General features: G+C 51.5%; 1 protein-coding gene across 2 annotated transcripts; it reads right to left on the bottom strand.

Moving 5' to 3' along the window:
• Positions 1-9,194: 9,194 nt before the first annotated feature.
• On the bottom strand, positions 9,195-12,099 carry FASLG (Fas ligand). Of its 2 annotated transcripts, none has more exons than XM_073358191.1 (4): positions 11,771-12,099; positions 11,519-11,564; positions 10,107-10,163; positions 9,195-9,645 (listed from the first exon to the last, which is right to left on the bottom strand). In XM_073358191.1, the coding sequence occupies exons 1-4, from the start codon at positions 12,083-12,085 to the stop codon at positions 9,251-9,253; spliced, it is 813 nt and encodes a 270-aa protein (XP_073214292.1). In that variant the 5' UTR covers positions 12,086-12,099; the 3' UTR covers positions 9,195-9,250. The 2 variants fall into 2 exon arrangements, with proteins under 2 accessions (XP_073214292.1, XP_073214293.1); XM_073358192.1 differs by having other exon boundaries at positions 10,107-10,145; positions 11,501-11,564; positions 11,771-12,077.
• Between the last annotated feature and the right edge of the window lie 4,617 nt (positions 12,100-16,716).

Genomic DNA, 16,716 nt, shown 5'->3' on the forward strand with positions numbered 1-16,716 from the left:
TCGCTTGCACTGGTTGAAGAGCGTGACGAGGACCAGGCAGCCGGGATCTGACTTTTTCAGGAGACTGTAGCGGATGCCGTCTTTCCCGGGAGCTGTGTTTTTTGTTTTTGAGAGTCTAGCCAACACTTCCTTGGGCGTGAAGTCAGCTTCCAGGGCACCCGCTTCGTCGACACGGGGCAGGGGGCGGAGGCACTCTGGGCGCTGCGCATCAATCTGGGCTGAGCGGTCAAATACATCCTTGAAGTAGCTGTAGAGGCGCTCAGATGGGATTGTGCAGTAGGGCGAGGGCCCGTCGAGGATCTCTCTCATGGCTTTGGAGCGGTTTGCCCGGTACAGCTTCTGGATCCTTGAAGCCGCTGCTGGATCGTAGCGGCGGTTGGCGCCTCTCCTTCTGGTTCCCCTGGTGGTGGTGTTGAGGTTTGGAGCAGGCGTTCTGTGGGCAGGCGGGGCGTTCTCCTGGCTGGGACGTCTCCTGGGAGCGGTTTCTGCAGACAGTTCTTGGGTGAGTCTGTCTACGAGGAGGTCAAAGTCGTCAAAGGAAGCTGTCGCTCTTAGCTCCTCGGTCCAGGCAGTCTGCCACGGAGTGGCAGCCCTCTCCACCGGCTGCTGGCCCTCATGGTCCTTGACCTCATCTGAAGCAGACTCAATGCCTGCACAGTCTACCTGCCGTCTATCCCGTGAGTCACCGTTCCCTTCGGTTGGGAGCTGGGGCGGGATCTGGCATTACTAGTGGTCGGAGGGACGCGGTCCGGCTCGGGGGGTGCTGGGACACCGCTGGTCCTTCTAGGGGTGGCTGCTGCCTGGGCGGTTGCTGCTGGAACGTGAGATCCGCTCTTGGCAGCGTCCCGCAGGATGGACTCGGGGGCCGGGCTGGGCCGTCTGGTGATGAGGGCCCGGTGGTTTTCTGTGGCTGCGGGGTTGGTTCCTTCAGTAATATCTGGAGCTTGCGGAGCAGCCTGTGCCACTGGCTCCCTCGGCGGCTGGGGTTCGCAGGGCAGTCTGAGGTGTGGATCTGGCTCCCTCGGCGGCTGGGGTTCGCAGGGCAGTCTGAGGTGTGGATCTGGCTCCCTCGGCGGCTGGGGTTCGCAGGGCAGTCTGAGGTGTGGATCTGGCTCCCTCGGCGGCTGGGGTTCGCAGGGCAGTCTGAGGTGTGGATCTGGCTCCCTCGGCGGCTGGGGTTCGCAGGGCAGTCTGAGGTGTGGATCTGGCTCCCTCGGCGGCTGGGGTTCGCAGGGCAGTCTGAGGTGTGGATCTGGCTCCCTCGGCGGCTGGGGTTCGCAGGGCAGTCTGAGGTGTGGATCTGGCTCCCTCGGCGGCTGGGGTTCGCAGGGCAGTCTGAGGTGTGGATTTGGCTCCCTCGGCGGCTGGGGTTCGCAGGGCAGTCTGAGGTGTGGATTTGGCTCCCTCGGCGGCTGGGGTTCGCAGGGCAGTCTGAGGTGTGGATTTGGCTCCCTCGGCGGCTGGGGTTCGCAGGGCAGTCTGAGGTGTGGATCTGGCTCCCTCGGCGGCTGGGGTTCACAGGGCAGTCTGAGGTGTGGATCTGGCTCCCTCGGCGGCTGGGGTTCACAGGGCAGTCTGAGGTGTGGATCTGGCTCCCTCGGCGGCTGGAGTTTGTGGGGTGGTCTGAGGGGCGGCGCTGACTCTTCCAGCGACAGGATCTCGAGCAGCGATGCGCGAGGGGGCACTGATCCTTCTGGGGACGGGGACGTGCTGGGCAGGGGGCAAGGTAGTACTGAGTCGTCTCAGTATGGAGATTTGCCTGGTGACATGGGAGGGTGAGACGGGCCTCCTGCTGGCGAGGACCTGGGTGGCGTTCCCCGCAGCAGCAGGCACCTTCTCAAACGCAGCACCCCGTTGCGCTGGTCTGGCGACGGGGGCAGACTTATTGACGGCAGCTTGCACAATCGCTGTTCTTTGTTGAGGCTCAGGAGCGGTGGGCCGGCGCACAGCAGCAGGGCTGGGAGCTGGGGCAGGAGGCTGTGTGGTTCCCTTGGGGCGTTTCCTGCAGGTGACTTGGTGCATCTTACATTGCTTCTGCGTCTCAAAGGGCAGGCTGCAGAGGGCACAGCTGAAGGCGACCCGCTTGCTGGGGCATCTCTTTAGGTGCCTGGTGACGCCACCAAGGAGGCGGACGCTTCGCGGAGGGAAGCAGATGGGGCAGATGAGCACGTCTGCCGCGAGGGGGTACTGCAGGTAGATGGTGTCCTTGTTACCTTGCAGCCGGGGGCTGCCAGCAGCACCAGTGGTATCGCTGGCTGGTTCATCCTGGTGTGGGCGGGTGGGGTCGAGAGGTCCGGCTGAGCGGGCATCTGGCAGGGGCCTGCGGTCTCTTTGGGTGCTTTCGGAGGCTGGGCAGGCATCTGGCAAGGCGCTGGTGACCCTCTGGGTGGTCTCTGGAGAGATGCTGGTCCCATCAATGAAGATTCCTCTCTTGCTGGTGTGTAGAGCAGTGAGAGCACCATCAGCGCCAGGGACCTGGGCAGCTGCGGGCGTGGGAGGAGATTGCCTGGGAGCCTCTTGCAGCGGCAGAGCGGGGGGGCTCTTCAGTGGCAGCTGGTGTTGCTGGAGAGCGGGGAGGCTCTTGGTCAGCAGCTGCTGTAAGGCAGGGGGGCTTGCCCTCGGCGGCTGGCACTGCTGGGGAGCAGGGGGGATGTTCCTTCTGGCGGTGACACTTTAACCAGATCTCATCAGCTAAGTGGGGGATTTGGCTCTGCCTGACCACAGCTGTGCTAGAGATCCCAGGCAGCTGTAAGAAGTGATGCTAGTGATTCAACAGGTGACATTCTTCCCTTTGAGCCAGTACTCAGCATAGCGTTAATTGGAATTACACTGCCAGGGAGGGGGCCTTTGGATCAGTTGGAAATTCACGGCAATTGACAATCTCGTAGCATTTTCTGCAAATGCAGGCCCGTTAGACCTAGTGACCCATCCTAATTAGAATCTCCCTGTCTACATTCCCCTAGTAATCTCGGCTGGAGAAGGGCTTTATTTTTAATCAGTCCCGCTCTCATGCTGTTGTTGTATGTTGGAACATTCTGCACCAGAGGTGGCTGTATGGCAGGTTAACTTGTCCATGAATCTGGGGCATTTTGTCACAAACCTTTGGGAGCCTTCCAGATGAAAAGTGCAATAAGATTTGTGTTACGCATTTGTATGAATAGGGTGGTGATACAAGCTGGAGGATTAAATCCACAGAAGAGGTAAGTAAGCCATATAACATTGTAAATATGCTCTGTTTGCCAGAAGCTGGGAATGGGCGACAGGGGATGGATCGCTTGATGATTACCTGGTCTGTTCATTCCCTCTGGGGCACCTGGCATTGGCCACTGTTGGAAGACAGGATACTGGGCTAGGTGGACCTTTGGTCTGACCCAGTCTGGCCATTCTTATGTTCTTAGCCTCGGCCCCGCCATTTAAAAGCATTTAGGCACCTGTCACTGCTCAGGAGTCATGGCTGTGACCCCTCTTCTGGAATTAGGTGTCTAAGGCAGCCCTTTCCCATGAACCCTCATAGCATACTGGTTACAGCACACACCTGAGACGTAGGGGGTTCAAATCCCCTAGCTGCCGACTTTGGAGCATATCTCCCATCTCAGTGCCCTGACAAGTCAGTTACAGTTTCTCCTTCTCGGTGGCTCAGTGACTATTGAATTGTTTATACAAAGTGGAACAGCTGCCAGCAGAGAAAGGACGAGCACCCCATCTCACTACCCTCCAGCCCAGCAGTTATTGCAGTCACCTGCAATGCAGGAGACCCACCTTCATGCCTCTGTTCCCAATCAGACAGAGTGGCGATTTGAACCTGGTTCTCCCACATTCCAGGTGAATGTTTGAACTGGGGAGGGAAGGGAACACCATCCCCATCCCCATCCCCTCCTTTGCTATGCTTTGTGTAGGCCTGCTTTCAGACTGCTGTAAGAACACCTCCTGCATTAGGCCCCACTGGGGAGCTAGGCAGGAGACCTTCTAGCTGATGAATCCTACCACGACTTAGTGAGTTAGGTGCCAAGCAGCTCACCACTGTCAGGACTTCAGCAGCTGTGCACATGCCCCTGGGCAGAAATTCAGGTGTCTCAGGGACTTCGCCGGCAGAAACTCAGGCACGTGGGGTTAAGTGACTGCTAAGCGATAGCTTTGTGATTGCCAGCGACACCTGACCATTGGCCTTAGTGCCTAAGTCTCCCTTGCGAGCCCAGCCCTTGGTATAATTCTAGCTGTCTTTGAACATGATGCAGACAAAGAGAAGGAGCCAGGACCACGTCACCACCCAGCTCACTAGTGACCACCAGCAAGTGTTCCACCCACCACCGACAGCCTCTGGTGCATGAACTGCTGCTCTCAGCCGCACCCGTGGGGAGAGAGAGAGAAATCAGCAGGCCCCCAGTACAGATGCTGCCAATGAGGTGGTGACTTCAGGAGATTAAAGCGCTGTTCATCTGATAGCAGACTAGGGATCAGAGTCAGAGGAAATCTACATGGGTCCCTGGGGCCCAGTTATTATTTCTATTATAGCATCACATGAGATCAAGACCCCACTGTGCTAAGTGCTGTAGGAGACAGTCCTTGCCCCCAAAGAGTTTATAATCAAAAGAGATGAAGGGGAGAGGACAGGGAGGTAAGACAACTGACCCCAGATCACACAGCAGGTCAGTAGCAGAGCTAGGTCTACCTGCCCTTCCTCCCCTCCTCCACTCCAGTGTCTTAACTAACTAGACCCCTCTGCTTCCCCAAGACCCCCAGAGCAAACCCTATCTCCTCTCCTCTCCCAAACGGCACGGTGCTCAAAAACCAGATCTGGAGCCATATTTTGTGGCTTGGGCTCATCTCTTCCTTATTGTTTTGCCCGCTTTCACTCTCCTTCCCGGCTCAAACAATCACCAGGAGAGGAGCCTCCATAGTCAGGCTTCCTGCCTGCTGCTCCGAGGAGTGGTGCATCGCCGCCTGATAGCCAGCGTGCCCCTGATTCACGCCTTGATGCCATGTGGCTTCTTCCAGCAATTAAAATCATGCGTCCATCCCCCATGTGTCCCATCCCAGCCACCTAAACACTTACAGCTGGCAAAGACTGAAATAAATCCCAAGCTCGGAACGCGCTCAGCCTGCAAGGGGCTCAATTACCAATGTCACGCCTGCCCAATACTTCTGCCATGGGCCAGACCACACCAGAACACCAAATGGTGTGTGTTTGGTAGGATTGGAGGAGGACCGGAATTTGAACTGAGATCTGGACTCCACAGCTGGATCCAATCTTTATAATAGCCCATAAAAAAAAAATCTGGATCTGAACATCCTGGCGTTTGGAAGAACTCAGATCTGCCCTGTGTATAATAAAGACTGTTGAGGAGAGAAGGTTTAGTGCTTAGCTCTTATGAAATCCACGTTCCTAGTCACATAAATGAGACGAGGCCAATCACACTTATAAAAATAACATTATTTATGCTGTACATTTAGATATATATTATAGGAAACAATACATCAATAGTTTAAACAATTGCCTGCTTGACTGCTACATTGCTGTGTGTCACATTAATTACTCACAGTCTGGGGTTATGCTGCAACCTGTCCAGCAAGCTTCAAGTCCTGGTTTTCAGTTACTACCTAGGCCAAAAATAGCACTTCTGGTTAGGGTGATCAGATGTCCCGATTTTATAGGGACAGTCCCGATTTTTTGGTCTTTTTCTTATATAGACTCCTATTACCCCCCACCCTCTATCCCGATTTTTCACATTTGCTGTCTAGTTACCCTACTTCCGGTAGCGACCGCATAGTGCTCACCAACATGTGCCATCCTTTGTGGAAGTGCCAGTAAAAACCATTACAGCCAAGTGATGGAACATGGAGTCAACTGATAGAAACTAACTGAGACTATGTGCTCATTCCGGGAAGGGCACTTGAGACATAGTACTTGGGGCATAAATACAAGCCGGGCCTTTATCTCAGGTATGGTCAGTGGAGGTTAGTCAGGGCAAGAATGGTTGGCTTTGCCTCCCATTTTCATTTCAGGTGCAGTCTGGCCAGTACCCACTGCTGTACGTTGGCTCTGATCGCAGCTTCCAAGCAGCTCTGCACTCTGCTTCTCCTGGGTATCCTAGTATTGCGCCCGTTCCCCAGACTAAGCACTAACTGGACAGACACCTGGACATATCCTGCAAACTCTGGGCCCTCCCTCGGACTCACAACAGCCATCCTATGTGAGAGCAATGGCTCCTCCAGCACATCCTCAGGGTTAGAGAAAGCTGGGGGGGAGCACTCAGCTGGTTTGCTGAATACTAGGGTTCCCTGGATGGGGACCAACTTTCACACAGCTGCCAGCTTTTGGAGGCACTCCCCCAGGGATGTTTGTGGCAGGAGTGGGTTTGTTAGGAGACCCGGATCAGGAGGACCCCCAGAGAGGAAATAGTGATTTTGTTCCCTTCCCTGATTATACTGTCTGCAGTTCACTCCCCTTCCACGCAATGCCCCGTTCCCCAAGTGAAGTCCCGCCCTGTCCCCTTTCCTCGCCAGGACCTGCCCAAAGTGAGATCCCTCTGCAGCGCCAGCCTCCTTCTTCCCCCACAACTAGCTGGTCTCACCTAACAGTGAGTCAGTGTGGGCTGGAGGTAGCCTGGCTACCTACCTGCGCCCCCGCCAGGGAGTGCAGGGGCACCTGGGCCTTGTGAAGGACCAAAGAGGTGGGGGATGGAGAAGATGGATAAAGAGGGATGAAGGGCCATGGAGGGCTGAGGGGGACCTGGAGAGTCAAGGAGGCCTGGGTGGCTTGGGGACCTGGAAGATGGGGCCCAGGGAGCTGGGTGGATGCTGGGAGAGTGGTGGGTAACAGTGGAGAGGCTAGACTGAATTGGGGGGGGGGCTGGAGATGCAGTTGGGGGCAGGGGAGCCATGGGAGACTAGGAGAAGTTGGGGAGACTAGGGAAGGCAGTGGGGTGTTTTGGGGAACTGCGAAAGGTTGGGGGGAGGAGCTGGGGGGTCATGTGGGAGCTGGGTTGCACTGGGGAGTGAGAGGAGGCCAAGGAGAGGTGCTGGGATGGATTGGAGGGCTGGGGAGCTGCTGAAGTGAAGCCTGGGGGAGGTGCTGTAGAGTGGTAAGTGCAGGGTAGACTGGGGGGTGCGAAGGCTGGGAGGCTATGGGGAGGGCTGGGTTGTGCTGGGAAGCCCAGGGAGGTGCTAGGGTGGATTAGGGAGGCTGGGGACAGGGTCTGGGTGGGCTAGGAGCTGTGGGGGTGGGGGAAGTTCTGGAGGGTTATGTGGGGGGATGGGTTGTGCTGGGAAGCCAGAGGAGGTGCTAGGGTGGGCTAGGTGTGTTGGGGAGCTGTGGGAGGCTGGGGTGGGTTGGGGAGCCAGAGGAAGGTGAGCTGAGGAGCTGGGGGTGGGTTGTGGTGGGCTGGGGAGCCATGGGGGTGGGGGAAGTTCTGGGGGGTTATGTGGCAGCTGGTTGAGCCATGGAAGGCTGAGGGGCTGCTGGGGTGAGTTAGGGAGGTGTGAGGAGGGGCTAGGGAGCCATGTTGGGGGGTGAGGGATGTGTTGAGGTGGTTTGGGGAGGCTGGGGAGCTCCAGGGAAGGTGCTGGGATCTCTTGGGAGTACCAGGGGCTACTGGAGGAGGGTCTGGGTTTAGGGTGGCCTGGAGCCAGGGGAATGGCCAGGGGAGCCAGGAGGGCTGGATTTGTGGAGGGGGCTGCTCTCTCCTCACCTTTCTCCAGAAGCTCCCATCCTTGCCCTGTTCCCTGACAGCTGTTGCCTGGTCCCAAGGAGCGGAGCCTACAGGGAGAACCCCCCAGGGGAGGCAGAGGCTGCCCAGCACCACAGCAGCCCCAGGGCTCAGGAGGAGCCTTGTGAGGTCGCCCAGCTGGATGCATGGCCCTTGCAACCTGCCCCGTCACTCAGGGGTTGCTGGAATTCCCCTCCACCCCCTGGGATCTCCAGGGACTCTGCAGTGAGACACGTGGGGTGTCCTGGGCTATTTTAGAGATGGGCCTGAACCAGCTCCCCAGCTGCAAACATCACCCACCTGGCGGGAGGCAGGGAGAGCTCAGACCCAAACCCATCTCTGGATGGTCACCTCAAAGTTCCTGTGTGCAGAGCAGGGCAAGGGCTGTCCTCAGAGCACCTCCTGTCCCAGCTCCTGGGGAGCTGCAGCCACGGCTCAGGAGAAGGCAGGCGACTGGGGTGCAGTTTCCCCTGGAAGAGGGGAAGGGGATACAGGCAACCTTGCACAAACCCCAGGAAAAATTCTGGATTTTTTCAGCCAAATTCATTTCTGGTCCCTAAACTACAGACCTCAATGGAGTCCCCGCCCGGGATTACGTGGGCCTTCTGGGTGTAACCCCATAACACTGTGCTCTAAATTCCCTCCAGCGCTCTTCCTTGCTGCTGGACCTTGCCTGAGTCAGCTGTGTTAGGACTCCAGATACCCACCGTGTATTGTTTGGCAGTGAAGCAGTTAAAAACAGGGTCTTCCCTCCCTCCACACTTCTGTATACTAAATTTTCCATGTAACTATTGCTTATCCTCTATAGAACATGGCCCAGATGAGCCCTGGGAATGAAATCTGGTCCTGGGAATTAAGCCATTTTCTAAGTCAAATGTGGGAAGTGGAGGGGGATACATTTTAGGATGAAAATGGCAAATAACTTTAAAAAACCCTACTACCCTGACATACCCTGCAGACACTTGGAGCACCTGCAAAAGCAAAGAGTTAAGGTGCTAAACGGCCATACATAATATAAATCTCCCCTCCCCACCCCAGCAGCAATGATTGCATCCTGCGCCAGGCAGCGAACACCCCAGCCCTGCGGAGATACACACAAACACCATCTCTCCAGGGGACCAAATGCTGTCCTTAGTAGGGTAATTGGGATTTTCATAGCTGTAACAGAGCAGAATTGGGCCCAATGCATCAGCTTCTTCTCAGGTAGTTAACACTCTCCTTGAGTGAGTAGTGAGTTTAAAGGAGGCCTTTGGCATGCTAGATTTTTTCATCTACACTTAAGGTTCTCCTAAGGTGATCCAAATAGTTCATAAGGTGAAAGTTTTAATCCTTGTAGATCCGTTTCCAAGTCAGTTTGGCTGTCGCATGTCAAAGACCAAACCAGGGATGCCTGGTGGGCTTCTTCCAGCTAGATCCTTGCTAGCCCAGCACAGTATTAGACTAGTCCTATGGACAGAATGTATCTTAAACTGTACAGTACCCAAGCCATGTTAATATCAGTCCAGAGTGCATATTTGCTGAAAGCAACGCTTTGGTGGTCAGCTCTAAAGTTTATATAAACCAAAAAATGTCTTGGTTTCCTCAAAATTAACCAGAGCCGTTTCAGAGACATTCACATACAAGCTGTCTGATTTGGTGAGGTTGAACAATGCCCCCAGGTAGCTGCCCCTGGCCCACATCTTCCCAGCCGCACAGTAGTTCATCTTTCTGTCCTCCATCAGCACCTGGCTAGCTGGGTAGGCTGGATTTCGTTTGAAAACCGTGTGATCTAAGGGCAGGTTGTTGCAGATCTTGCCTCGGAAGAACACCTTGGAGTACACAAAGTACAGGCCTGTTTCATTGATCACCAGGCTGCGCTGTCTGTATTGAATGCTGGAGGTGAAGGCATGCCCAAGAGTGGCCACCCATTCCAAAGGAAGGGCTTTCTGATCAGCTTTGCCTAGTAACAAAGATGAACAAGAAGCATTTAGACAGGCACGTGCATGCTAACAGTTTGCAAGTCAGACTAGTCGTGGGCAAGTTACTTAACCTCAGCTTCTTTCTGTAAAACAGACATGATGCCTGCCAAACTCAGAGTCAGGAGGCTGAGTTCATTCATGCATGTCAAATGCTCTGCAGTCTCCAGCCCACATGGTTACTCAGCCCAAAAGTGAAGCAAAAAACCCACATAAACATAAAAGTACCAGATGAAATGAATGGGGAAAGGAAGTGGGAGTAAATCAGAACCCTTGAGTCTCACAGGTCAATCCTGGAAGGTGAATGATCCAAAGGGAACGCTGCTGCTCAATAGCCAGATGACTAACTCGGAAGTAACCCAGAAACCACTTTCCCCATCCACATCCAGCTTCCTGCAGCCACTTCTTTCCCCAATATGCTGACTCTTTACCCTGTGTCACATACCTGTTAAATGTGCTGCCTTCCTGATCACCTTTTTCTCTGCTGTTACATTCAGAAGTCCTGCGTTAAAACAGAGAAAGGAGACAGCTTCAGGCTTTGTGGAGAAGACGCGGTGAGGAAATTAAGACTAGGAAGGGGGTCCCCTCCAGGGAATTACAGAGAGAGACAGTTACAATGGATTGGAGATATACTTTGTCAGGCAGGCATAATTAACCTGTGACACTACCTGCTGCAGGACAGCATTCAGGTATACTCTGTAGCTTGGTAAATTTAAAAAAAGGATTGGGCAGTTAATGCAGAAGACTCAGCGCAACATCCGTACCTAGAATAGCTAGGAAAAAATGCAAGGGCTATCAGATCACTTTAAGATGTCAAACTGATTCCCAGATGGGCTCAAGTAGAAATTTCTTTCTCACTCCACATGATACAATCCAGCTTTGCACAATCAGCTGCGGATCATTGGTCTGTTCTGATAAGACCATTTCCATGTCCCTAAAGAATAGGAGCCTTGCAACATCTAAAGGTAGAAGGCCACTGAAGACTCTAACAGAGTGATTCTGTTGAACTTAGCAATCAAATCTTTGGACAAATGGAAGTAAAATGCATCTGTTTTAGCTCAGTTACAATTTTAAGACAAAGGCAGAATGATTTCCCAAGATGCTTCCTTTCAAACTGTTTTCTAAACAAAACTGCATTGAAATTGACACATTCATCCAGAAAGTTGCGATTTTGAGGTAACATTTTCCAGATGGGAAAATATTTGGTCAGAAAATGCTTAGCCAGTTTTAGTTACAACAATATAGCTTGTACACTAGAGACTCAAAAAAAATCAAGTTGCCCTTTAAAAGAGGCAAAAAGTCAAGGAAAACAAGAGGAAAAAATAATATAGTAATTTTGGAAACCCATCTGCTATCATTTTCCTTTCTACTCCTCTCTCCCTATATCTGTTTCTCACAGCATGGCAGGAAAACCAGAATCCCACCTTTACAGTGAAGCTCAGGCTATCACATGCATCATCCAAGAAAGGAAAAGGAGGGACCCTGGCTGCAGAGTTGGAATCCAAGGGAATCTGAATTTTTGCAATGTTTATGGGTGTTCAGATCTGGGGCCCATCTCTAATCAATGTTCCCCACAGGCTGCCAGCATTATGCCAACTTTCTTCTGCTTGAGGGCTAGAAGGGAGACCCCTACCGGCCCCCCAAGCCCATGACATGCACAGTTACTGCTACAGCCAAAGGAGTGAACGTGTCATCTGAAAAGCATCAGAACCTCACGGATATAACACCCCCATCTGCCACCCAAAATGAAGGCGTGGTAGGGGGCAGGAAGGGGAAAAAGCAGAGATGCTGCCATTCGCAGAATTCTTGGCCTGGGTTCTCCCCCACACACTGACTCGCTGGGTAAGGATGGCTCACCTATGCGCTTCTCCATAGACGAAAGAACATGTCCGGTGCTGGTTAACTGTCAAAACAGAAGAGAGACAAGTTCACACCTAGTAAGTGACCATGACATGTAAAATAACCATCAGGAATAGGGACAGATCCTCAGCTGGGGCAAGTGGACATTGACTTCAATCCAGTTCCACCAACTTACATCCGCTAAAGGTCTAGCCCAGCATTCTCATTGCTGGCCACTTCTACGTCTATTAATAACCAGACGGACATTACCTCTCGGAGCTCAGCCAGTTCCTTCTGCAGCTGGACAATCTGAAACATCCCCAGCCCCACTCCAGCAAGGGCCAGCAGGATCAGTAAAAACACCACCAAGAAACAGAGGCATGTGCCATCCCTCTTGTTGCTCTGTTTTCTCCTCCTCCTCTCCGGCACGGGCGGTGGGCAGGTGGCAACGGGAGCCGACGGGGCACAAGTGGGACTGGCACAGCTGTCCACCCAAAAGATCTGGGGGTAGACATAATTCAGGTTCTGCTGCATGGTGGGCAGCGGAATGGCTGGGCCGCCCTGGCTATGGAACTCCTCTTTCATGCGGCAGCTAAATCCGGCTGTGCCAGCCACAGACTGAGCCCCAGGAGGGAAGCCGGCTCTGCCTTTATACGCCTGCATCACCCTAGCAGTGCGAGATCTACTTGTACGTGCCTGAGTCTGAAAAACCTGAGCCAGAAGCAGCAAACCTCAAAGAGCTTCCGCCCACCCCCTCTGATGCAAGACTGCTCCTCCCACATGAAGAGAGCAGGCACATTAGGTGCTTCTGAGTGAGCAACTAAAAGCTCAGCCATGGGCTGCAACGGTAACCTCCATGGGCCATCCCCATGAACTAGACCCACTGGCCAGGCCAAGAGAACAGGTGCCCTGAGTTAGGAAAGGGTTAAAAGAGTGGCAGAGGGGAGGGTTCCCATCCTCCATTCAGCCAGGTGCTGTGTAACCACATTAGAGCACAAACCTGCCTGCTCCTCCACCACCTATTTCCAACAGCCTACGCTGGTAGCGCTGCACCATCCCACCTCAGCAGCTGTTGACTTTGAAAGCTAGATGTGGGCCTGGGCATGGAGCAGGAGCAAACGAAAGGCAGGACAGTCTGGGTTTTAAGGCACTGGGACCCACAGAGCTTGGTTCAATGCCTATGTGACCTTGCGCAAGTCACTTAACTGCCCTGTGCCTCAACTCCCCCAGCTGTAAAATGGGGATAACAGCACCTCCATTGGCTTGCCTAGTGTGAACACTGAGGACGGGGACTGTGTCTCTGTACAATGGCTAGCACAATGGAGCCCCAGTATCAGCTGGGGCTTCTCGGGGCTACCCCAGTGCTAATAAGATCAATACACCTGGAATAAGCAGCTCGCCGGTTTTCTGGCTTTCTACATAGATCACTGGTGCCATCATTCCACCTACATAACGCGAGCACAGCCAGTGGGTGAGAGAGCAGAGAAGCAATGAATTTTGAGGCAGGAAATACACATCTGTTGGAACAGAGATCCAAAGTCTCCTCTCAAACCATCCTTCCACTCCCACCCCATGCGACTCCTTTCATTAACTAGCTAGTGATGGGAGAACCCCAAAGAGTCAGGGTTGGGCAGCCAACAGCTAGGACAGGCTCCCTCTTGAATCCTACTGACCTGCACAGTTCGCAGCCTAAACTTTTGCCCCCCTGCTCTGTAATGCCTGGACCCTCAAAGGTAAAAATGACTGCAGCATATCTACATGATTCATTAGACTTTTAGGCATTCAACACATTGCAGGGATCAAAATAGTCCAAACACACAGAGAGCATGATGTGAAAAGCCATGCCAGTTCTCCAGCTGCAGAGTGAAATATATTTCAGCAGCAGATGCAAGCAGGCTTTTCCCAGCCTTCTGGCTCAGTTTTACTTTCTACCACTCGAACAGTTGTCAGACTTGTCCTCAAAACCTTGACACCAACCCCAGCAACCTCCCTGCCTTTTGAAGATACTCACCACAGTCGTTCACTGAAGCAGTGCTTTGCAGTGAATGAGGTTTTGGAAACCCATGCAGGAACCCCTCATAACCTATATTTCTTTATATATAAAGACATAAAACCACCAGAACCCAGCGCTGTTTCCTTAAGCTTCTCCAAGTTCCCCCACCCCAACCACCCCGATCACTGAGGTCCTATCTACGCTGTTAAACTTGGTTGTGTCCCAGTGGAGTTCTGATGCTGCCCACATTGGCGAGCCAAGCTGAGGTCAATCATGTCAGGACTGTGTTCTCGTGTAGGTATGGGCCTCATTATAGCATGACTTTATTATGCTGTTTGAACTAGAGAATAGTTTCACCCAAGCCTTAACTTCCTAGCAGTTCCAGGTGCTTTGGATCTGATGTTCTGGCTTGAGTCCACAGCTAGTAGTTTGGCTCTTTTATACCAAGTTTTAAAACTAAACTGGTCAGCCATTGTAGATAGGGTCTAAAGCACACCCTGTTCTGCCAATACCCCTAGGCTGAGAAAATAAGATCTGTCGCTGAAGAGGGACAAGTGGATTAAAAGCTATTTTCTTGGGCCAACAAAACTGTATCATAAACCTCCCATCCCCAAAAGCGCCCAGCCTGATTGGAGGCCACCCCTCCCCCACCTGAATTATACTTTATTTGACCATTGGCTTCACTGTTGGGCACTACCTATCTGTAAATACAGTGCATGCCCATCAAGATATGGAATGTTACTAACAGCCCTGAAGGAGGAGTGAATAAAAAACAGTTGGGAGATGATGCTTTGACCCACCTAGCTGTACCAAATGGAGCAGAAAAAAATCATCTCAAACTTTTGGAGTGTCATGTCCATTTCCTGGCTATTAGTACAATGGAAAGGCTAAATTTCCCACCTATATCAAAGCCAGCTGCCTACTTACAACCAACTGGGATAGTGCTGCAGATTTCCTATCAGCTGAGCCGCACCGCACTGGTTAGACGCGTTACTTCCAGCTCCCATTGATGTGACCATTTTCATTTGTTTAATTGTTACTAAAGTACAAGAGAACCCTAGACGCAGGAAGGAGGGGAGAGAAAATGTTACTAGGTGTTATGCGGGTGTGGGTGGGGAGGGGGGAAGAGTTGGAGCAGGAGACAAAGGGGCTATTTTGGTCTCTGCCAATGATTGTGTGGGGTTCCTGGGACAAGTCCTTCATATTGTCTGTGCATCACCTCACCTGTGAGTAAAATGGATATTCCAATATTTACCTCCCTTCCAGGATGCCTGGAAAGTGCTCTGAGATCCTTGGATGAACTAGGCTCTCACTCATATTTATTATTGATCATTTATAAGCAAGACCACACACCATGATTTAAGCTTCCTGCATTAATATTGTTCTTCTACCCCGCATTCTATAACCTATGTTTTAACCCCACATGTTGGCTGTTACCAGGTCGGGTGGCACACTACTGAATGTATAACTGGTAGCCAGTATTATTTCATAAACCTTCAGACAATCAGCAGTTGCACAACTCAGGCTAAAGAGCACGTGCAACTATCCTTTTTTTCAGTGCTAGATACTGTGCTTAGTGCAGCGATGCTCGTTTGGGTGAGTTTGTGGGCAGGACAAAAGCACCGACAGCCTATCTTAAATGTCAAAAAATTGTTTGTTTGTCACCCACTGCTTCCTATTAGAACACATCTAATTTTGTTTGGGTGGGGCAACAGCGATAAGCTGATGAAAGCTGCTGCAGCTAAGCCCTTAGTGGGCTCTTGATCTGCAGTTGCAAACGAGAAGCACTGCAGCAAACACCACGCAATATAGCTAGCTAAATCAGCTGATTGTTTTAGCATCAGGAAAGCTGTTTGCAGTGAACATTACCATCTCTTCTGGGCGCACACTACCATGAGGATCACATCCCTGAGATGAGAGATCCTGGAGAATAATGGCAGCACGGTTGCTCCAAGGTACCATGCCACGAAGCCTTCTGGCTGCGAGCCTCCCTGGGATCCTGTTCTTCAATCAACTACACCCAGCAGTAGTATACACAGCCCTAAATAACTGTAGACTGAGCTCCTGAAGATGAGGCTGAGCCATGAGATTCAAAAGCGCAGGGCTGAATCTTTTCTGGTGTGGAGCCATTAGAAACAGGCCAAATACCAGATTGGTTCTGGATCCATTTGGGGCAGGCCCACAGCTGCCAGGCAGAAATGGGGATATAAAGATAAAAATGGGAGAGGGCCCTCTTCTCTCATCAGGTCCCATCTACATTTGAACATCTGCCTGTGCTAGGGGACCCAGTGATATTGATTATGAAATGCAAAATTGAACAGAAGGAAATATCGAAATATAAAAATGTGAACAATAATTGGGAATTGTTTAACTATGCTTTATTAGATGCTCCAAAAAGACCCCAAAATTCCATAGATAAGAAAGGAGGATTATTTGGTTAAAAACCATCCTGGTTAAGAGGAAAGGTAAAAGCTGCAATATGAAAAAAAAATTATTTTAATTTATCAAATGGAAAAAATGGGGATAGCCAGGAATACAACTCAGCAGCTGGGAAATAGAGACAACAGATAAAGGAAGCTAAAGGTATCAACAAAAACTCTTGGCCAATAGGGTTAAGGACAACTAAAAGGAAATCTTCAAATATATCAGCAACGAAGTCATAGCAATGGGATAGGTCCAGTTCTAGATAAAGACGATAAAATTATTAATCATGATGGAGAAAAGCCAACAAATATTTCTCTTCTGTGACTGGAAAGAAGCAGGATGATGTATTCATACCTTACAGTGACAATTATATACTTTCTATTCCATCAGTAACGGGGGGGGGGGTGTTAAACAGCAACCATTAAAGATAAATATTTTTAAATCTGCATGACTGGATAACTTTCACCCATGAGTATAAAAGAACCAGCAGACGCACTCTCTGAAATCATTCATGTTGATTTTTAACAATCTTGGAACACTGGGGAAGTTCTAGAGGAATGGAAAAAACCCAATGTTGTACCGCTGTTTAAAAACATGAAATAGAATGTCCCAGGAGCCTATAGGCCAGCTAGCCTAACCTCACTCCCAGGCAAAATCATGGAAAGACTGAAGTAGGATGCAATCAGTGAAGAATTAAAAGTAGGTAATGTAATTCATGCCAATCAATATGGTTTTATGGAAGATTGGTCTTTTCATACTTGAAGTTTGGTTAATTAAAGCAACGGTGGTGACAATCTAC

Source organism: Lepidochelys kempii, chromosome 8 (assembly GCF_965140285.1).
Source record: "Lepidochelys kempii isolate rLepKem1 chromosome 8, rLepKem1.hap1, whole genome shotgun sequence".
In the NCBI taxonomy this organism is placed as follows: domain Eukaryota; kingdom Metazoa; phylum Chordata; order Testudines; family Cheloniidae; genus Lepidochelys; species Lepidochelys kempii.